The sequence below is a fragment of the Ammospiza nelsoni genome, chromosome 2, assembly GCF_027579445.1.
Source record: "Ammospiza nelsoni isolate bAmmNel1 chromosome 2, bAmmNel1.pri, whole genome shotgun sequence".
Lineage (NCBI taxonomy): Eukaryota > Metazoa > Chordata > Aves > Passeriformes > Passerellidae > Ammospiza > Ammospiza nelsoni.
In genome coordinates, this window is record NC_080634.1 from 86877227 (window position 1) to 86900276 (window position 23050).

The window sequence follows — 23050 nt, forward strand, 5'->3', positions numbered from 1 at the left end:
CAAATCAGCTCTGCAACCAAATATTCCCTTTGTTTCAGGGAGCTGCATTTGGGACTGGGATTTTAGACGAAGAGATGTTCCTGAATTTTGCATTTTACCTATCATGTCAGGACACTTTGAGACAAATAGCTGTCAGACAGTCAGAATATAGCATTTCCATGTCTTACTTGAAAAACCCAAAACTAGAGCTTTTTAGTTTGTGTAATGTGTCTTGAAAACTAGATATTCTGTCTACTGTCTGATGTCAGTGAGCTGGGGAAAAGTGAAAGGCAAGCAATCCAGGAAAGCCAAGCGTCTTTTTCAAGATGATGTAGTAATTCGAGTAGAAGAATCAAGGGGAAAGATTGCCTTTCTAAAAGAGTTTTGTAAAAGGCACCAGCCACCCTGAATGTCGTCTTACTGTCGCTGGCAGTCTCCATTTGCTCAGCAGTAAGTTCATGTGGTTGCCTTCCACTTTATTGCATAGTGAAAAAAGGATTCCCCTTCTTGGCTAGTCCTAAGTAATGTTAACCATTCAGCCAGCAGTGCTGAAGATGCAATTTCTGCTGGCTGACAGATTGCAGTGCTCCCAATGGACACTATGGGCTACTCTCTGAATGACCACAAGATTTTAATGGTAGGTTTGCAGGTGTGCTGCAGCAGTCCTTGCCACAAAACCCTTGGAGGTTATCATATGAGACTTCAGGTGGAAAATCAGTATCTTAGCTCATATGATGCCAAAATTGCAAATGAGCAAACTTTACCTCTTGCTTCTGCCTCAAAAGCTGTTTAGAAGTATTGAATAGGTATTAACCACTTTTCTTTTCTTTTTTTTTTTTTTTGAGCTCCTTCCTCACAGATCTGTTTATTTCCAGCAATGCCCAAGCACACTGTTGTGAGTGTGTGCTCACATATGCAATGTATCTCCATACACTCAAAAAGACAAAACAAAGTGTGAAATATTTTTAAAAAACAAATTGAGTGATTACTTTTGGAGTTCATGTCCTTTGTCATCGTAGTGTCGCCCGGATTTTTTTGGTTTTTTCTGCCATGCCCATGAAATCTCAGGTTTGCTTAGGGGCAGGACTTTCCTTCTCTGGTGCTTGGAGAGGCCTTCAATAGCTGGTGTGGAGGTGACCTGCTTTTCGGATGAGATCTCTGGTTGTGTTCCTATACCTGTATCTCTGGTTTGGTTTTACTCTAGCATTTTTTCTTCCCATTACCTTCTTTATTATTAGCACACATGCATCTCCCATGGCTTTGTCCATCCCCATGGGTACAAATCTGGCATGTAACACAGAGGCGTGCTGGCTGCAGATTCTGGAAACAACATCTTGCCCCCTGTGAATTAATAGAAGCTTTCTGAGTCTGTAATTTTGTGTGTGATTGGTTTGGTTTTTTTGTTTAAATACTGATTTCCGTATAGGCACCAGGCACAAATTCAATGATTTTAGTATAGCTTTTATTGGTAATATCTTTCTTTGAACATAAATTCTTGGGATTTATTAGTTTTTAAATTCTAACAGTCAGCTCTATAATACCAGAAAGAAGGAAGTTTATACTGAAGCCTGACTTGAGGACCCTTTCTGCAGGAAGCAAGATTCAATGTCACTGTTGATGTAAAATGTGTGAAGCATTTTCAGATCTTTTGTTCAAAGGCTGTATGTTAAGGGGAGAACATCTTTAGTCATTAAGATGATAGAAGAAGAGATATAGAGTCTGAATAAATTTCAGCATTTCTTTGTTTAATTACATGTACCTATTCTAAGACATGAACATTCTTATTTTTCTTAACTCTTTGGCCATTCAGACCTTCAGGAAATGTCTCTCATCTCTGGGTGATCAAAGAGTGAATGAGAAATATTCTTGTTCTTCACAACTTACATATATTTTCAGACTTGAAAATTTTTCTGAAGTACTAAATATACTTTTTGTTCATTCTTTTGTTTCTAATAACTACTGCCCTGATCTAAGCAAATTTTAAGCTTTTGTCCAGCAGTAGGGAATGGACAACTGGAGCAGAACTAGACACTCACTTTTTGACTTGAACTAGATTTTATGAAATTAAAAAGTCATTGAGATTCATCATGCTTTTAAGGAATAATGCAAACTGAGAAATGTCTGTCTCCCTGATACAGTGCCTTCTTGCTTTCTTTGTATCTCATACAGTTATAGCTATTTCTACACTTCTCAATAGTAGAAATATTTTATTTTTCAAAAAATGGTAAGTCTTCAGCTCATTTCAGTGTGATGGATCTCACATCTACCTCAATGAAGTGTGAATTTCTGTCTTTACTCTGCCCCTCAGTTACAACCTTTTCTTCCCTCTCAACATTTGTACTTGCAGCCAGTCATGTTATAGGTGAGGAAAAGTTAGATCAGTGTGAGCAAAGCAATTTCATTTTGCTTTTTCGGACTGATTGTCAGAAATTACCTGGAGAGTGGGCTGTAAATTCTTCCTGAGTCTGGCCAAGGATGTTACATTTTTGTAAATATGTTTTAAAGTCCTTCAGTCCTGACCTGACTATCTTATTGTCTAGGTGTTTGATATCTCCCCAGTTAAATTTTTTGAGCAAAGGATGACATTTTGAAAATTATATATTTTCACCGCACCCAGCATAGAGAGTTTCTTACTCACTTGCTCTTTATGTTCAAAATAAAACTCAATAATAGAAGTACATGACCTGAAGTCACATCTGAATGTGTATCTGCTTATTCCAAATCAGACAAAACCAGAGATACCAAATTGACTAGACAGGGGCCATTTTCATGGCTGCATTTCTATTCTTTCCATGAAAGATTTTATCACTTCCAGTCCAGAATTAAGATCTCAAATTTAGAAAGTAGAAGATGTATATAAATAGTAAAAATATGTTAAATTTTAAATCATAAGCTAGATTTTTCTTTTCTTTGGATTCAGTGGAACTATTTAGAACAATTCCGTATATGGATGAGGAGTCTCTGGACAAGCAGACTTAAGACTCCTTATTATCAAATTCCTTGCTGAATTTGTATGAGTTTGAATGATTTCTTAATGAATTTGTGTTATTGGTGCAACTGTTGGAGCAAGGAAAAGTTACTAGAAAACTTGCAGTCATGCCGTGACCATTAGTGACATGGAAAAGAATATTTCCCGCTCCCTGTGCAAAAGGTGTATATATAGAAAGAAGTATTGTAAAGCAAGGAATATAGTTATATTTTAGCAGAATTTTCAGCTTCCTTGAAGGTTCTTCTCCAGGGAGCATAAATTGATGTAATTAATTACAAAACCTCTCTAATCCCTTTAATTCTTTTCCCCCTTTGAATATTTTCTTATTTTGTAACTCTAGTTCTGTGCTGGCAGACTCTCCTCCATAATTTTTCCTTGCAGAAAGCATTCAAAAATTGTTTCTGTTTTCAATGTTGTTGGAAATGTACTAAGCATTTAGGCCTGCAGGCAATGTTCAAGCTGTTAAATAGATGAATGAAGACCAGGACCACGTGCAGAGGCAGCCAAGAAACAGAACCTCAAGACACAATTGATAAAATGCTGTAGAAATTAGTTTGTTACAGAACTTCTCAAACTGATGGAGCAGAGAGAAAGGATGTATCCACTGTAGACAATAATGGATCTGGATTACTCGCACTCCAAAAAGGAGGAAAATAAAAAGTTCATAGAGCATTCATCAGATGGGGAAGCCAACAGGGACAGAGAAGTGTGTGGTTTAACTTACGTTATGAAGAGATGATGTAGAAAAATACTCACCAGAGATGAGAACAGGGGTAGGAAATGAAAAAAAAGAAAAGCACAAATACTAATACAGAAATAACACCAGTTAAGGACAATGCAAATATGGACACTGAGATCTAGGGAAAAGGCCTTCTTTAAAATGGTGATATCCTAGAGAAACTAGCATAAGTGACCTGGTGATAAATCAGGATAAATGATGTATAACTACCTCAGAAACTTGAAAAGTAATGCATAGACATAGCATTCTCAAGGTCCATTCTACAGTATGCAGAATAGGATATACAAATAGATATTAAAGAAAGCATAAAGTCAGCCATCTGTGTGCAAATATAACAGAGAATCTCTGTCAAACAGGGCTTTTTGGCTGCCTCTGTACATTTTGAAATAATTACATGATGGAGGGTAGAGAGCAGGGACTTGGTATTTTGGGGACTGACTCAGCTACTCCTGAGTTAGTCATCCTAACCTCTCTTTACAGCTAATAGAGAGAATGGATGTTCCTCGTGAGCAGTTATTCTCATCTTCATGTGGTAGTCCAAAATGAAGCCATGAATTCCATCTTCGAAGCACCCTTTCATCACTGATTTTAGGGAAGCAACCATCAGATGCAGATGTCCAAAGCACAGGAGCAGGAACTGTGGTGAATGAATACCAGTTTAAATGTTCAGCCAATGCATCCCATTCCATCATGTTGTCTACACAGGCCACATAAAAATAAAGTAACATGAGGTGACTGTCCCACACTCCTCAAAACCTCTTCAGAAAACCAGGATCAGGAAGCACGGCTCTTGGTTCAGCTGGGAGCAGCAGACCTGCTCTGGTGCCAGGTATAAATACAGACAGCCACAGTGTAATGCTTCACAGAGCAAACACAAACCCAAATCCCTTGACGGGCTAATTCACAGCAATAATGCGATTTCAAGAATAGAACTAGATCAAAATGAAGCAGTTTAGCTGAAGTGAAATAAAAAATATCAGCTCTGTCTGTAAATCTCCCCAGGGAGATTTTTGCTTTAAAGGGGGAAACTGGAGGATGCATTACAAAAGAAAAGTTCAGGAAAGGAAAAGCATGCTTAAATTGCATAATAAAAGGGAATATTAGAAGAAAAAAGAGAGTTTTCCCAAAAGTTGTCCATATGTGAATGATTAAAATTTAGAGGAAATCACATTCTGGCAATTTAAGGGAAATATAAAAACAAGGTAAGACAGAACAAAAATATTCTGAAGTGCAGCTTGATAAAAAATATTTTTTTTCATGGAAGCATGTCTGAAGTTTTCTTCTGGTTTATTATGATTCCACCTTTCATAAAGGCTGTGATCTGCTGCAGTGTAACAATGGAATTATGACAGAGTCCCTAAATATTGTTTGGAAAAAGATAACTCTGATGGGATTTAAGAGCCTCAATGCAGACTGGTGAATGATGTTCTGTTGCACTTGAAATCAAAGGAGAACCTTTCTCCCTTTTTTTTCCTATGGCTCTTTATAATGGTTTTATAGGTGCACAGAATGGAATGGAAAAAGTATCCTTATCTGTAGAGGAAAAGAAGAAATGAGCCACTCTTCTTAAAAATAAGGTTTAATTTTAGACATCCTTTCTAATAGCTCCTGAATGTGTCATCTAGGTAATTACAGGATTTATTTTAAAAGTATTGCTTAAAAGGAAGCTGCCATAATTATATGCACCTGAAGCTTTTCAAGACCTAAGTGGCTACATGCCTTGTGAAAAACTGACTATTAAAAGTTGTCCCAAATTGTAGGGTTAATGACTTCAGGTGAGCAGACCTTTTAGAAGGTTTAATTAATATCTCTAGTTAAAGGTATGGATATAGGTCCTATGGAGACTCCTATTATATATCTACTAGTGACACAGAAAAACTGTGATGCCAAATTGTATTTAAAACTTTCAGAAACAGAAGAGAACTGTTGTCATTTTTGTTTATGTTTGCTAAGGGTTGTGAGTGTAAATTCTTTGGACTGGACTTGGCTCCTGATTTGTTACATGTGAGATAATTTTTTTTTATCCTTTCCTGTGTGATTCCTTTAAGCAAAGCTTAAGCTTGGGAGCTTAATTCTTTAATAATGGCATGTGAGTGTCACTGGTGGTGTTTGCTCAGCTTGCCTTGCTAAGCAGGGTGACATTAAGCATGTCATCAAGTCTCATGATTTCAGTGGAACATGTGTGTGAAAAACTAAGGGGTTATTTTTGTTTGTTAGCTTTTTTTTTGTTTTGTTGGTTATGCCTTATCTTTCTACCTGTCGCAGACAGGAGCAAAACAATTACAATATTGCTCTATTACAGTTTCAAACAAACTGTGAAGGGTTAAAAATCTTGGGCTTTCCTTATCTCCTCTCCTTCCCACCCACCAAGCCACAAGGATGCTTTTTTCAACCATGCCAGAAGTGGACTATTACAACACTAGGTTTAAAAAGCCCTGGATGTATTGGAACTAATAGAACTAGACTTCCAATGGATTTGTGGATCATGGCTGGCTGATCTTTCAATTATACTAGACTAGGAGTGTAGTTTGACCACATCTTATGTGAGATATCTCAAGAAAAAGAAGCAGATGAGGGAGCTGAGTGTGATACACTCTGTGAGTACTTCAGCTGAAGGAGGTTGAAAATATCTTTCAGATATTTGTAACATTGTGAGCAAAACTTTGACCAAAAAGCAAATAATCAGGCAAAATCCTCTGCAGTTTCTACACTGTTTTCACCAGTACAAGTTCTGTGATGTTTAAATTGCTGAGCTAATGGTGCTGCCTTTCATTAGTACAAGTTCTTACAGAGCCTTACTTCTCTGTCTCTCTGTGTATTTTGTATGCTATTTTTAATCTTTGATACATCAGGTAAAAGCACTGGTAATCCCAAAAGTCACTAGGGAAGATAATTATTCTGAACTTTTAACTCTTATTTTATTAGGAAACTTGGTCAAAACAGTACTACTTGGTGAGAAAGTAGACATCGGGTTTTTTTCAAAATTCCTGAAATTTAGCTGAAGAATGTATTTTTTTAACATAAATTGACTATTTTTTTTTTTTTCCTGGAATTTGTACAGCCTACACAGCCTATACTATTTTTACTGGAAATTTGCACCTTAACAACTTTATTAATAGCTATGAATCTGACTGACTTTCATGATTCTGCTCTGTTAAAGTTAGACATAGGAGGCCCATTTGGGGCACAGGTTGTTGATGAGCAAACAGAGGAATACATTGTTGTACAAATCAGCCAGAGTGAAGACACAGGATCAAGGAGGAGGCACCAGCAGCAGGTGATAGTCTTTAAACTCTCTTTCACTTTTTTTGAGATGTGTTTTATCATTTATTTCTATCACTACTGTGTGGATTAAGTGGCCATGCTTCTTCTTGTTGCAAAGTGTTTCACTTTCAGCATTAGAAAACTTACTGTAATTAAAGTTGCATTTCCTTTTGCCTTATAAGGCTTCTCTGGGCTTTCTGCTTCAAAATTTTGTTCTCTATATTCAATGCAAAATGTGTTTTGGCATCCTCCCTCTGGAGGACATCCTGGAGGTGTCTCTCACTTCATTGATTGAGTATGAGCATGAGTTAATTTGATTAAACCTGAGCACCCCTAACAAACCTAATCAGGGAGAACTGATTTAGGCTGATTTTATTCCTGACCCACAAAAAGCCACAAAAATTGTCAGAAGAGAGAAAAATAGGAATAAAACCCTGTATCAGAGACATATCACTATCACTGACTTCTGCTAATATTGCTGAATATGACTCTCTTGCAGGTGGTATACAACTGGTCTCTACCCTTAAGTTCAAGAAGAAATCAGCAGATCTTCACAACTAGAACCTTTCAGATACCAAACAGGTTGGCTAAGAGACTGAAAAATGATGCATTTAAGGAGCAGTTTCCATAGACTTGACTAAGATAACGTTTTAAAAATAATTATCCCTGCATGTTTCAGAAGGGCAGGAAAGGATGACTTCTTGTTGTTCTTTGAAAGGATTTACAAGACTGGTTTGTACTTAATTTCTAAACAATGCTTTTTAGAAGGACACAGTTTGTTTGAAGGTGTTTGAGGAGTTGCTTGCTTTAGTAAAGATGTAACAAGTATATTTATAAATTCTCAATATAAATAATGCACAAATAAAACTAAAGGTACTTCATTCCAGGAATAAACAAAACTTCTTTTTCTTTCACCAGAGGCACCATCTTCATAAACATTCAAGCTTTCCTGCAGGAGTCTGGAAGTGTTCCTCTCTCCATGAAACATCAGTACCTTCATGCAAATATAGAGGCACAAGTAACAGTAGCATCCATCATCTTAGTAGGTGTCTATGTGCTGATCATATTGGAAGTAAGTCAGTTTTGTACTTGGATTTTATTTTTTTCCTAAGCTGTAAGAGGAGCACAAGAAGAATTTTCAGTCTTGGGCTTTGATATAATTTTAAAATGTGTATTTAACTTCTTCATACACCATCAGTGTTGCTAATGATATGAATAAGATACATGTGGGGAAATTGTTCTGCATTGTAAGTGATTCTGCCAAGTTCTTTTCATGTTACAGTGATCTTGTATGTTTTTCTATTAGGGTCTATAAGTTTTCTAATATGTCAACAGAATTACAGTTTTGTTGTGAGAGTAAAAATAGGTGAGAATTGCAAAAGGTGTGGAAAATTTGTTTTTTAGTATTGAAGTATTTTATAAAGTATAATAAAAAAACATATCGTTATTTACATTCTCTAAGGTACCTCAAATTATGAACTTAGTGTACCTTCAACAGGTTAAAATGAACGTATATTTTAATAAGTGCCTTTTAGGCATTCTTTAACTGTATTATTTAAAGAGGAAATTGAGCTTGAATTAATATGAATCAAGGGACAGGGAACTTTTAGCATACATTGCAGCAACATTACAAAACCTTGAGGTACTAAATCAAATAAAAATGCATTGCATCACACTAAGAATGGAAAACATATCATAAATAACACAGAACTCAAACTGAATTCTTTGAAATGAAAACACTTACTGTTATCTTAAAATGAATTGCAAACGGGGAGGAGCACTTTTAAAAAAAAATATTTTTAATTCATATGAGATCCACACTATCAATCCTCTGAGTTGAATCAGGCCTGATTTACATTAGTATGAAACTAAGAAATGAATGAAATCAAGTCTACAAGGTACTCCACAGTACATATGTCCAGCATGCTCATTTTTCTTCCACACCCATTGCATATTTTGAGCTTTTCAGCCCGTTCCCCATTGAAATGGTAAGGCTGTAAAACTTCACCTAATCAAATACCAATAATGGATGCACACAACACAGCAGATGCTTTAGACATTTAGATTATGTTGTTCAGCAATGATTATTTCTTTCTAAACCTAAAAATGCCTCTGTGTACATTGTAAATGAACAAAGAGATGTTATATTAAAAGTAGAGGGGGATTGAACTAGATTTTTCTATAAGTATGTGTAGGCATGCAGCACAGCCTCAAAATAGTCTTAATACTTTTAAATGCAACTTATTTTTTCAAAAAAGCTGAACCAAACAAAATTCCACACCCGTAAACCCCCAACCCCAACTATGCAACCTTTCAGCAGTTGTAAAAACATCAGGTTTTAAATATAAGTAAAGGGGGGGTTTTGTGTTTGCAACCTGAAAATCTGCTTTGGAAAAATTAATGTGGAAAAGGAAATGAAAACTTGAAACTGAAAAGCAGAGCCAAGGAAAGCATTAGTTTTCCTGTTACTTTGAGGGAAAAGACTTAAAACAACTCATTAAATTATTTTTTCTGTCAAAATATCAGGGAAAGATTTCTATTGTTGGCTGAAAAATTATTTCTCCAAATTCAAAAGTAGAAATAGATTTTCATAAGTAAACTTTTTTGAAATTTAGAGTGTGGAAAGCTACATGTATATTGCATCATAATGTTAGTTATTTTCTCCATACTATCTATAGAAATGACAAATGCTACAATGAGTCTATGGTTCCCTTGTGGATTTCTTGCAGGCAGTGGATGCTAATATTGTTGGAATATGTAATACTGGCTTCCATCATATTCAGTATTTATAACTTCAATGCCTGAAGTCCTGCTTTCTCAACACATTGCACTCTCTATCCCTTTAGTTATTATCACTGTTGAAGAAATCAATGCTACTGCGAAACTACCTCTTTAATTTTTTAAAGAGATAGATTTTAACTTTGGTGTTGCTGCTCTCCATCTTTTATCAGTCTTTATTATTTTCCTGCATTTTATTAATTATTATTTGCAATACAGCTTCAAATTCAGTAGACATCCAAACCAGTTTTAGAGCTATATTTTCTTTAAAAATGAAGAAAAAGGAAGCATTTTATATGTTACAAATCACAAGAGCCTCTATTTCCACCAGCACAGCCCTTTTCCCCAAGTATGAATGGTAGATCTTGCCCACAGCCTCCTCAGCCCCACTGTCCTCACGATTTAATCTTTTCTTGCCTTCTCCTCTTGGTCTTTGCTACCTCAGTCACCAGGGACTGTGCAAGAGCTCCTGCTTCCTGCAGATACAGGATGATGGGTGAAGATTGTCAAGTAAGAAGTTCCAGCTGGAAACTGAAGTGCATTTACTGTAAACAGCTGTCTTCTCCAAACTTTGAAGCAGCTGTTTGCCTCCATGTTAGCATCAAATGTCTCAATTAAGCACCCCTCCTAGACAGCGGAGGTCTCAGGATGTGCTCTTCTTCAGAAAACAAGATGTTGAACTTCATTTCTTCAGGCATTGATTTTCAGTGTTGTTCCTTTTGAAACTGATTCCTTGTTTTGTATTCATAAAAAACAAATATGTTTCTCATAGAATAAGATGCCCATTTTCCTCTTTAATTTCCAGTGACTTCTAGTTTCAGACTTAACACAAATATGAATATTCTGTTACTTCACAATTCTGCTACTCTATCTCTGAAATTTTTTATATTGCTTTTAACTCCCTTGATCATGCCTTAGTTTTTTGTTTGGAGTTTATGGGCTATTTTTTTTTTACCTTTATGCAATCATCTGTTCTTTCATTAGGTGTTAATTCTCTTGAAAATTGTTTTCTTCAAATATCAATCTGCTCTCTCTTAGCATTTCAGTCTCCTATTCCCTCCCCTTGTCCCAAAGGAGAAAAACATTCAGCTTCCTGTGGTGCTTCTGCTTTCATCTAATCTATACCATTTTATAGACTTGTTGAAAACCACAAAGTATTTAATTTTGTTCTTGAAAGCATAAACTGCACAGGAAATAAAAAAACTGAATGTTAAAATAGGAAGAAAGGAAGGAAAGAAAGAGTGGCAGGTTTACTTTTGTTGATCTCAGCTCTTCTGTCTGACCCTTCAGGATTACTGTGGAAACACTGGTTAAAATGGGTTGCAAGTATGTTTTCACATTGGTCTACAGGGACATCTGGTGTAAAAGGTGGATGTACAGAGTTCTACACTGATGTTGCTGTATTAAATCAGTTTACAATGCATTTTCAGACAGGCTTTTTCTATTTTTGATCCTCAAAATGCATATACTCTCTTGACTGTAAACTTGAAAAAAAAATAGAAAATTTAATTTTTATAAACCCTTGCTCCAAACAAATTTTTTTTCAGCTGAATCTATTTGATCCTTTGCCTTGTTTGATTTCCATAATTTCTTCCAGAAAAGCATTTTGCTATGTGACTAAAGTGATTACTTGTAGCTCATTAACTGAATGATGTATCATTTCTGGTCATAAGGCATGGTCAAGGAAAAGCAGTGCAGATAAAATTTCATTGTTAGCTATCAGTTAGATATCAGAGAAATACAGTTAGATACCTTTGCTTTCTCACCTTGTCCCTGTTTTTATCTAGACAAAATGGGATAATAGGCTGGTTAAACTAAAGAGAACTCTATCTGCCCATCCATGTCTTATAATATCTGTTAAAATATTAAAGTTTTGCTGGTATGCAAAAAAGTTTTTTTTTGCATTTATAAAGCTCTTATTTGTAATTATTCACTGCACATTTGCAGCTATGTTGAATCTGCATTAATTAGAAATATGTAAGGAGGAATGCTAGACATCAATTATTAAAGGATAGAGCTCCTTAATTGAAATGAATTAATGTGTGCCCTTGTCCAACACTTTCCCCTAATAATATATTTGTTTTGTGTTGTGTGTTAAAATGCAGTGTTAGCTGTTTATGATACTTGAATGAACAGAAGCAAATGTGAAAGTAATTGCCTTTTAAAAGCTATTTTGTAAAACATTACATTTAATCAGGAGAAAAGGCAAAATAACATTTATTATACAAAGTTAATTTAAAAAATTGAAGAAAAAATAAGATACCAATAGCATGTCAAATAGGAGGAAAGTGTATCAGAAAAAATAGCCAAAAAGCAAGTATCAGAAATTCTCTGAGAGTGTTGAAAGCGAAGGGAGACGACCCATCTTTGTTGATCAGCATCGACTCCGATTTATTGATCAAATCAGTCACCTTTTATAATAGTGTTAATTAACTTCATGCATATTACAAAATCTGAGCTCACGATAGGTTACAGAGAAAACTCTAACCCCTCCTTTTGTTTACAATACCCGTGGTTGTTTATTGAAACCAAAATTAGTGTTCTCACTGTGATATGAAAAGTTCTCAAAACCTTCATATCTGTTCTCAAAACCTTCATATCTGCTCCCAGAGCAGCCAAGGACTGTTATGGGAAGACTGTCTGAGAATCCTGCTGTTTATAGAAAAGGTGCCTGAGAACCTAGTTATTTACAAAATCAAGCCTGGGAACTGCTGCTTTACAGCTGCCTTTTACTTTCCCATCAGCTGTATACCTTCATGGCCTCTTTCTTTATGCCATGCTTGAACCAGGCTCTCCACATGAGAGTCTCCATAGGACTTATCACAAATGGATTATTTACGTTCATACCCTGTCTTGTAATTAGCACTAAGAAAGATCTTGCCAGGATCTTTTAAGTGGCATTTTAATGATCTGACATCTTGAATGACATTTACATGTCTGTATTTCTTCTTAAAACACAAATAATTGACAGCGCAAGATCTGGTCTTAAAAGTTTATTTTGTTACTAACATGAAGTATGGACTTATAATCACAATTTAATTTACTTTAATGGAAATGGAATGTGTCAGTTTCTCTCCATATTACTTTTCTATTATTAACTAACTTAAATTATGAATAAACATCCCCTAAGCTTAATTTCTTTGACTCATATCAGAGTGATTTTTAATAGCATCTAACAACCAGAAATTGGTTCCAGAGAACTAAAATTTTATGTGATTTCAGTCTGACTATTTTTCTGTCATTGCAGGCTGGTTGAACCAGTGTTTACTGGTAGGAAACATTTTTACAACTGGAATAAGGGGTTATTACGGCAGTGTACACTCACACAGTCCAGATTTTTTATCAGAAAAAATATGCTTTAGAGAGAGAATAGGAAAAGAGAAGAAACAGTCCTTGGCTATTATGAAGCATAACACTGAGTGATAGAAATAGGCTAATCTTAAAATATCAGATATTTTTTCCTGATAAGGAAAGTAACAGAAAATGTGACTGATCACAGAAGTTAGTCAGCATGGCTTCTGACTTCCCACCCATTCTTGTATTGATCTGTCTTTAGATACAGACTGAGAAGAGTGTGGATTAGAATGTTCCCACCTCCAGATATGTCCTCCCAAAAGACTGGTAGCAAAGGAACCGAAGAAAATCCATAGCAGTTATTGCAAAAGACCATGAGAAAAAGGAAGTAGTAGCTGATGCACTCCCTCGCCCTTTGTCAGAGAGAATATATTCCTGCTGCTATGGATTTTATGTGCTTTAGGATTAAAAATAATGTGAAGAGGAATTAAAACAGTGCTGTAGGGTTGCCAGAAAACTTGCCAGGGACAGATTATCAGAACAAACCTTATACTCTCCTTAATAAGCGTCCAAGCCATTTCTCCCTGGCCAAGAATAAAAGTTTCCTCTTATCTGCCCCAGTGTCTGCAGGTGGTAGGGAGTAAAAGAACCCAGAAGTTTTAAACACCGGGACTCTGAGGGTTGTACAGAACCTAAATTAGGGTAATGAAACCTAAACATAACATCCAGCAGTAAAACTTACCTTAAATAGAAATTGAGCTTCCTCTGGAACAGTCTAACCTCATCTGCCCTGGCAACAAATGGTTTTGGATCTTGTTTGGAGTCCCCATAACTCTAAAGCACTTTTACCATTCAAAAGTCCATTTCCCTCCTTAGCTCCCCAGCTGAAACTGTGCACTTTAATGAGGGCACTCTTGCCATCCCCACGAGAACTGGTTTTAGGACATAAACTGAGGGTGTGCACTAAAGTTTGCTGAGGTAGATGCTGGATGCCTGGAGATCCAGACACAGGACAGATCCATCTATCCTGTCTCCCAGAGTGAAGTATTCAACAAGTGGTACCTATATATTCTTCCAGAGAGAACAGCCTGCTACTGAGCTACCAGTTAAGAAGTACAGACAATTCCCTAATGCCTTTCCCTAATTGAGGAGGAGGCTGTGACCTCTCTGTATTTTGATCTCAGTACATTTTGAGAAGATCAGAATTACTTTCAAGTTGCTGTGCAGGAGCATTGCAAGTTGCTCCTTATGAGGAGGATTTTATCAGTACTCCCAAGGTGCCAGGATTTCTATTGCTTGTTTAGAGTAGAGACAGTGCTAACAATAGGAGGGTCTAAAAGGACAGAGCCAGCACCAGTAAGATAAACTAGTCCTTTTTACCTGCCCTAGCTACAGCAAAGGGAAGAGAGCTTGAAGGAAGAAAAATCCTGTAAGACGAGGAAGGGATGGGTTTCAATTAAAACAAAAATGCAATATAATAGCAAGCAAAATCCCCAGCTGGATCACAGCTTGATATGTTATAATAACAATTTTGTATTATTAATCCAATATGAATATTGATTTTACACTGACTATTGCCTGCCTAATTGTTAGATCTATCTTTGTAGAAGTCTGGCTGTGCTCTGAATATGTGTGTTTTAAAGAAAACACTCCTTTTGGGCGCTGTGGTACTTCAGCAGCATGTAAACTGTCTTTAATTAAGAATGAAATAGGAAAAAAATAGCCACTGGATGGTGCTGCTCACTATTCTAAGGACTAGATGGAATTGTCTGCTTTGAAAGGTGTAGTCAGGCTTCTCTTTTCACAGAATGTTATTTTTTGAAATAATACCACTCATATTTTCAACACGAAATGCAAAAACTAATTTCCAAAGGCCTGTTTGCTAATTTCTGTGCCTTTTAAATCTAATTCTGAGCTGTATTTTGTTCAATTTGTGAAAGACTGGCAAATATGAATGTTTTGTCCTGCCTTGCATACTATTTTTTTTGTGGATTGGTGTGCTTCCTTTCTGTTTGAGAAAGGGAACAGAACATTAAATTAGCTTAATTGAATGCTGCCGTTCAGCTTCTACCCTGCCTACGGCAACCAGAGGGGTAGAGAGCCATGAAGTCTTAAAATTTTAACAAGTTGTTAGAACTCCTCTAATGCACACAAACAGGGATGAGAAACACTCAGCTCTTTCTGGGGCCTCAGATGGTGTCTTCCTTCAGCAAGAGCAAAGACAAAAGTGGAAGAAAATCTGAAAGTGTAGGTGGTGGGCCTGAAGGAAGGTATGATGACATGATTTAAAGGGGAAAAAAATTCAGAGCAAAAAAGTGGAGTGAAAAAAGACAGGAGATGTCAGGGATGAAAGACTCTCCAGAGGAACTGCTAGCTAGAGCAGAAAGTTCTCTGTAAAAGTAATGTAAGTACTGCAGCCTGCTCTACTGTTCGTAGTGCATGGCTGTGTTTCTGTATGGTTTATTAACCTACTGTTTTAGGAGGGCTGACAAAAATTCAGACTGGGAAGGTAAAATTTAGTTATTTGGTCCATGTCATTTGTTTACTAGAAATTCCCAGTCTTATTAGTCTCAAGAATAGAGATAACTGAGACAACTGGGAAAATACAAATGGTGGCATCTTCTTCAGTTTCAGAAAATGTTCTGAAACTGTAAATGTAATTGAGCATCACTCGGTCCTCACAAGTGTCTTTAGGACACAAAGAATGAGGGTGTGCATTGGGAATGCTGTCAAAGTGCCTGAAGGGGATGGATTCAGCAAAGCTTCTGAGGTAGGTGCTGGAGAGCTGGATTGACCCTTGCAAGACTGAAAGCTTGTTCCTAGGCCAGCCTGTAGGTAAACAGTGGCTTTGGTCATGTTGGCCCACAGAAGCAGTTTGGTTTATTACCTTCTAGGTTCTTTACTGGCTCATGACCAGATCTCTTTACTTAAGTCATGCAAAACATGTTTTATGAAGCTAAACTATTACAGGAATGAGTACCTTGGTACATAAAAATGATCACTATCCTCTCTTTCTGCAGGGCTCACCTTTCTATTAATGTGACTGGACTCAAGGCCCTGATTTACAGAACATGAGTTTGTTCATTTCTCTGTGTGTCAGTCCACTTCTGTAACAAGGCAAAATCCCAAAATTCATACCAAGTACAGATTTGCTTTTAAAATTTGACTCAGAGGGGCTATCAAGCTATCAGATGTTACTTTTGGAGTTTTATGGAGATATATAAAATGGATTTTCTTAACATCAGAACCATTCCAACATGCAGAGTCTGGAAAGCATCCACTTATGACTGTAGTGATATAGATATGACAAACTTCTCTCTCTCATATGATTCTGATAGAAATATTAGCTAGCTATTTCTGATAGAAATATTAACTTTTTTATCCCTCTTTACCTTAGTATTCTGAGGTGAGAGGTTATTTCAAGACAAAACTCAATCTAGCAGTCATTGCAACCCTCATCTCATAGAATTACATCCTCTTCTGGGTCCTCTGTCCATCATCTCTACAAATGATACTTCCCCCCCTTCCTTTCTAGTTCTATGTTCTTTTCTCCAGCTTTACTTTTTTCTCAAGTTTCCAAAGCATGAAAATTCAATTGTTTGTTTCATCTCATGCATCAAGGGTATATTTTTGTTTGCATCATTCAAGGATCTCTTTGAACCAGTTAAGAACCAGTTAATCCAATGTTCCATATCAGCATGAAGCTTTAGTCATTCAGTTTTCTCTACAAACAGCAGTGATATAGCTGAGGAAGAAAACTCATAGACTCTGAAAAGATTGTAAATTGTGCACCTTGTTCATTCAAAGCCTTTGACAGAGCTTTGGAGTAACAAATATCTCTGCAGAATCCAGAATCAGCCTACAGATTTTCGATATAGAAGAGGGGAATGAATTGATCTGGTAATTTATTCACAGGAAATAATTTGATTTCTTAAACCTCTTTCTCTGTCTATCCCTGTCCCTGATTCTCTCTCTGCATTGTTTTATGAATAGAAAAAAATTGATGTTAGCTTAATGCTGTTACTTAATCACAGGATTTCAGGACTGCCTATCCTAGACAAGAATTGTAAGATGTCCTTACCTTGTATTTCTTAACTTATTCTAGTCAATGTGCTGCTGTAGTTTAACCCCAGCCAGCATCCAAGTCCCAGGAAACTGCTACTTCAGTCCCCCACCAGAGGGATCAGAGAAAAAATTGAAAGGACAAAAGCTAGAAAACTCATGGATTGTGATAAAGACAGTTTAATAAGCAAAGTGGAAGCTGCATACAACCAAAGAAAAACAAGGAATTACTTCACTTCTTCCCAAGGGCAGTAAGGCATTCAGACATCTCCAGGAGTGCAGGGCCCCATCATACAGAACTTGGGAAGGCAAACACCACCACTCCAAATGCCCCTCCTTCCTCCTTCTTCCCCTCTTTTTATATACGGATCATGGTGTCATATAGTCTGGAATAACCCTTTGGTCTGTTGGGGTTGGCTGTCCTGGCTCACAATCTCCCATGCATCCATAGTCTGCTCATCAGCAGGCAGTAGGAAAAGCAGAAAAGGCTTTGGCTCTGTGTAAGCCCTGCTCAGCAATGACAAAAGCACCTCTACATTATCAACCCTATGTTCAACACATATCCAAAATACAGCCCTCTTGCAGCTCCTGTGAAGAAAACTAGCTCTACCCCAGCAAAAACCAGCACACATATCATAGGGATAAAAGTGAACTAATACAGGCATTTACTTGGAGACCATATAGCGTTACTTTTAATCACTTTCTATTTAAGATAATCATCTTGTATAGGTTTTATATTGAGTAGCATTGTATTAGAAAGTGACAAACTGTTGCCTTCCATGACTTCCCCTAAGGCAGGGTTGTTTATACCAGGACTTCCTCCACTGACATTAAATCAGAACAAGTAATTTGGCACACTATCTAAGCAGAAATAGTTATTATAGCAGAATATTATAGATGGGTGCTTTCTTTCCTCAGGGTTGAGTAGATGTTCAGAAATTATAAAATTTGCTACAGAGTCTAGTGTTTCCATTTAAAAATAATAATTTAAGGTTTGGTATTTGTCTTTAAAAAGAGCTTATTGAATATATATGAATATATATGGAATATTATTTTCACAGTTACAAGCATAAATATTTATTATGCAAAGAATGAATAAGAATGCATGTTAGTACTAAGATATGATAGTGTTTCTGAATCCACAGATTTCTCTTAACTGGTCTTGGTCACACATTTCATGCAAATGGCAGTACTATAGTATTGATCCACCATGAATTTCTTAAAATGAGTAAACTTTTGGTCCAGGATTTTTTTTTCCCTTGCAAGACATACTTATGTACAGTGATGCAGTTTTGACATATTTTGACTTATAAAAATGAGATTCATTATTAGATTTCCTAAATGTTGAACCTAGTGTAAAGTGTTATTTTACGATTCATGCCTGCATATATAGAATACATATAGAGAGTTTCCTAATCTTCAGATGAAGATATAAAGAGCTGTTCTTGCTGTCACGGATTTTTGTGATACTTGGAGTCACTTTGGGATTCTTGATGCACATCATCTTTCACCAGTGTACCTTACATGCTTACTTCAAGAGTTGCTTTAGCCCATCCCTGCCCACTGCACCAGCATGTCATACTTTCTAAGCTATGTGAAGCAGCTCCTTTTTGCCTCATTAAAATCCCTACAGAGTTTACTTTCTGCTGCTTAACTAGGTAATTCTAAGTCAATTAATTTTCTGTTATCATTCATTTTGCACAAGCTGTTGAGCACATCCCCTGTGAGGGGTTCCCAGGTGCTGGACACAGTGCCCCAAGGCTGAAGGAGCTGCAGTTCTTGCTTCTGCAGAGCTGGTGTCAGGAGCAAACTGAGGGCAGGAGGGTGAGGACAGCTAAAACATTAGCTGCCATCGCCAGCTGAAAGGGAGATATGCTACTATGCTGTCACTAACTGGTACTGCTCAGTCTCTTTACCAGAGGTGAGCATGTGGAAAATCAAATAAATATATCTGGCGTCACAAGCTTTCCCTATCTTCTGCTCTGAGCTCCTTTGTATCTGACTACATCCTATATTTCTAGTCTGTTGCTTGAAATGTGTCCAAATTTTAAAATTTGCCAGAAATATAGAAAATTTCCATGGATTAAGAATTTGGTGCCATTCAGCTTTGAAGTGGATCTACAGCAAGGCAGAGTTCAAAGTATTTCAAGGCTTTTATTTGCTCTTGTTTTCTATCATAAGCCCAAATTTTCAGTCATGTTGCTTGACAGTTAGCAAAAATTACCTACATTTTAAAGTTAAATTACCAATGTTTTTCTGCAATTTCCATTTTTGATTACAGCTTCTGATTCTAGTGTTAGACTTCTGCATTAATTTTCCAAAATATGGGGTGTTTTATCCACTAAAGAGTGAATCAAATATGTGTACCTATGAAGTGTACTGAAGTTTCGTCTGTATCCTGCTAAAACAACTGGAATAGTCCACAAAATAGCAGGCCACCAAAATTTGTAAAATGCGTGACAGCAAATTATAAGATAACTCCATCAAGGGATGTGACTGAGGAGCACATTTTCAGAGGCACTCAGGCTAATAATGTCTTGATCATCTTTAGGAAAAACTGGAAAAAAATCTCTTCCACTGCTGAGGATGTTTTATTTTAACCAAATCAATCCTTATTAAAACATAAAAAGGAACAGATACAAAACATAAAGTCAGAAAAAAAGCTATCCTAGGGTAAATTTTATTTCTCTCCTTCCTTGGCACCTGAGAATAAAGAAATAAACTATAGACTTTATAAAGTCTAAGAGGGATTTGGCTGTTGATTTTATAAGGAAGAGCTCAGCTATTCTGAAGGTAGGTGAAAAATACATAAAACTCATATGTAGATATAGGTTTGGTAATAAATTGTAGAAATGCAGCAGTGTTGCCACTCTATCAAATGTAAATTAATTTATCAGTAAAATAAGAAGTTCAATAATACATGCTTCACTGGAGACAAAATGGATAAGAAATGAATATGGGTTTTGTTTGAAACTTTACATGAAAATCGTTGACACTTATAGTTCAACTGCTATTTATGACTTAAAACAAAGGATTTCTGGAAATAAAATGCTTGGTATGATAAATCATTTACCAAGTATCTTCAGAAATACATTATAGAAATGCATGTGTCCTGGATTTCAGCTGGGAAAGATATTCTCTGAAATAGCACCCAGGTAGTCACTCAAATGGCTTCTAAATATTTTCTTTTGCCTCCTGGAACACCATACAAGTTTTAGGGTTTAGAATTCAGATTAATTTTTAAAATGATGCTGTTACAGTCTACCAAATGGTTTGATGAACTCAGTGCAAAAATTCCAAAGCACTTTCAAATAGATAAAGAAATTTAAATCTGGGAAAGGTATAGGCTTTCTAAATCCAATTTCCATTATAGTTCTGCAATTGTATATTGTTAATTAATATCAAGGAAAAAGACTTGTGGCATAAATTATTTGGAGAGCTTTAATGTCTTACTTTAAAATGAACTCCTGAATTAAGAGTATGGAAACTATTAGAATCAGCATTCAGCACATTGTGTTTATCACACAGCAGGCAATCATGAGATGAACTTTCTACAGAGAATTATGGAACAAAATTACTATAGTAGCCTTTCCTAGTCTTTGCTTATTCTGACTGACTCTATGAGGCTTTTATCAACACACCTATGTTGTTGACACTGTTGTTTCACAGTTGTAGCTTTGTGTACTTTAATTTTTTATATAAAATACTGTAAATATCCATTCCCTATTTTTTTTCAATTTGTTCATCTCTTAGACTTGTAATGTCCCACGTCAGTGAGCTCTAAACTGAATCCTGCTTTGTAAAGAGTGAAATCTGTACTGCATAGTTTTCAGTAGCACTTTGTATTGCTGTTACTGTCCCTTTGACAAAGGCAAGAGCCCTCTCCTTTGCTGTTGCACTAAGCACAGCTAGGTATTCTTCAGACAAAAGTAAAGATGATGGTGATGGTGGATGCCCTTTTTGCAAAGAGTTTATAAGGTTTGCAGTTGGAATGGGAGGTGGGGAGCTCTAGCACACAAACTGATACACTAAAAGCTTTGCATCTTCCTCCTCATCAGTTCTGTCTTTCTCATCTCCGTGGTCATTGCACAAGGGTGTGCCCTTTCTCAAGTGAGAGAACAATCAGATGAATACAGATGATTTTTCACTTAACCTTTAAAAATGTCTTTAGATCAGAAGTCCACTAAATCTCTCAGCTTTCCTGGGATTAAGTCTCTGTCTTAATTTATTTCTGTTGTGGTTTGACAGCCTTTATCCCAATATCGTGTGTTGTGTCTGGCAGCTGTGCCTTTTCTCTCCCCCCCCCCGGCTGTCTTGCTGCGGCGGGGCAGGGAAGAGAGGAGGGAGTGTGTGACCAGGCCCTTTGGCTTTTGGCTGCTTGGCTTGGCTAGCCGCTTGCTTGCTTGCTTTCTGCTTTTTGCGCTGTTTTTTTCCCTTTTCTTTTGTTCCCTCTTTCTTACCCTCCCCTGAAGGTACTGGACCGGCTCCGGACCTGACCTGAGACGTCCAGGACACCCGGAGCTTGCGAGAGAAGCTCAGCGCCCTTCACAACACAGTCTGTTTTCTTTTCTTTTCTTGTGCTGGGGAGTGTTCTTTTGTTACTTGTAAATAAATAGGTTTTGTTTTCCACTTTGCTCCTCCGAGAAATTCCTTCCCGAACCCGGTGTTGGGGGAGGGGTGGTTGGAGGTTTGTTTTGTTTTGGGGGGCTCCCTTTTGGAGATTTCCCCTAATTTTGTCCTAAACCAGGACAGCATATTTTTTGGTGGTTCAGTGGTAGAATTCTCGCCTGCCACGCCGGAAGCCCGGGTTCGATTCCTGGCCAATGCACCAAAAAATATTCTGTCCTGGTTTAGGACAAAATTAGGGGAAATCTCCAAAAGGGAGCCCCCCAAAACAAAACAAACCTCCAACCACCCCTCCCCCAACACCGGGTTCGGGAAGGAATTTCTCGGAGGAGCAAAGTGGAAAACAAAACCTATTTATTTACAAGTAACAAAAGAACACTCCCCAGCACAAGAAAAGAAAAGAAAACAGACTGTGTTGTGAAGGGCGCTGAGCTTCTCTCGCAAGCTCCGGGTGTCCTGGACGTCTCAGGTCAGGTCCGGAGCCGGTCCAGTACCTTCAGGGGAGGGTAAGAAAGAGGGAACAAAAGAAAAGGGAAAAAAACAGCGCAAAAAGCAGAAAGCAAGCAAGCAAGCGGCTAGCCAAGCCAAGCAGCCAAAAGCCAAAGGGCCTGGTCACACACTCCCTCCTCTCTTCCCTGCCCCGCCGCAGCAAGACAGCCGGGGGGGGGGAGAGAAAAGGCACAGCTGCCAGACACAACACACGATATTGGGATAAAGGCTGTCAAACCACGACAATTTCTAAGCTCTTTCAATTCTGTACCTGAGCTGTTGTTTATGGGTACACTCCAAGAATCATCCTGAAAAATATTCATCCTCCTGCCAGTCTTCAAAAGGGTTGGCTCATCTGTGGTATTTTTCAAAAGAATAATAATGGAATTTTGCTTGATATAAAGCCCTCCAAATGTGTATTAGATGGATTTGTGGTTCAAAGAATGTCAGAACTCATAACCTGCACCTCCTAACTTCTATATTTGTAAGTTTTTAAAAATACCTGTGCAAATATGTTATTTTTTGGGGTTTATTTTCTGTGAAAAGAAAATTAAAGAGAGTAATCTATTTTTTCCTTAAGCTTCCTGAATATAAAATTTTGAATATTTACAGGTCTCAGAGTTTACATAAGTGTTCTTTCTAGGCTTTATGACTTTTATTTGATAGTTTACTGGAATGGAGTGTTGTACATTTACTAAGTTTTTTGTAATAAAACTTTGCACCTTGTTCATTCTTCAGGATATTCCTTTGTATATCCTTCTTGAAAAATCATCGGAATGAAGGAACTGACAGATGACTTAATTTGTTCAGTTTCTTTCTGCAAAAATTAA

At 37.0% G+C, this 23050-nt stretch overlaps 1 protein-coding gene across 1 annotated transcript in view; it reads left to right on the plus strand.

Annotated features, from left to right (window-relative positions):
• OCA2 (OCA2 melanosomal transmembrane protein) overlaps positions 1-23050 on the plus strand; it is a 186344-nt gene that overhangs the window by 53142 nt on the left and 110152 nt on the right. The window contains exons 8-10 of the mRNA XM_059465987.1: positions 6827-6984; positions 7471-7553; positions 7890-8043. Of these exons, the coding sequence (XP_059321970.1) occupies positions 6827-6984; positions 7471-7553; positions 7890-8043 (395 nt within the window). The remainder of the gene's footprint in view (positions 1-6826; positions 6985-7470; positions 7554-7889; positions 8044-23050) is intronic.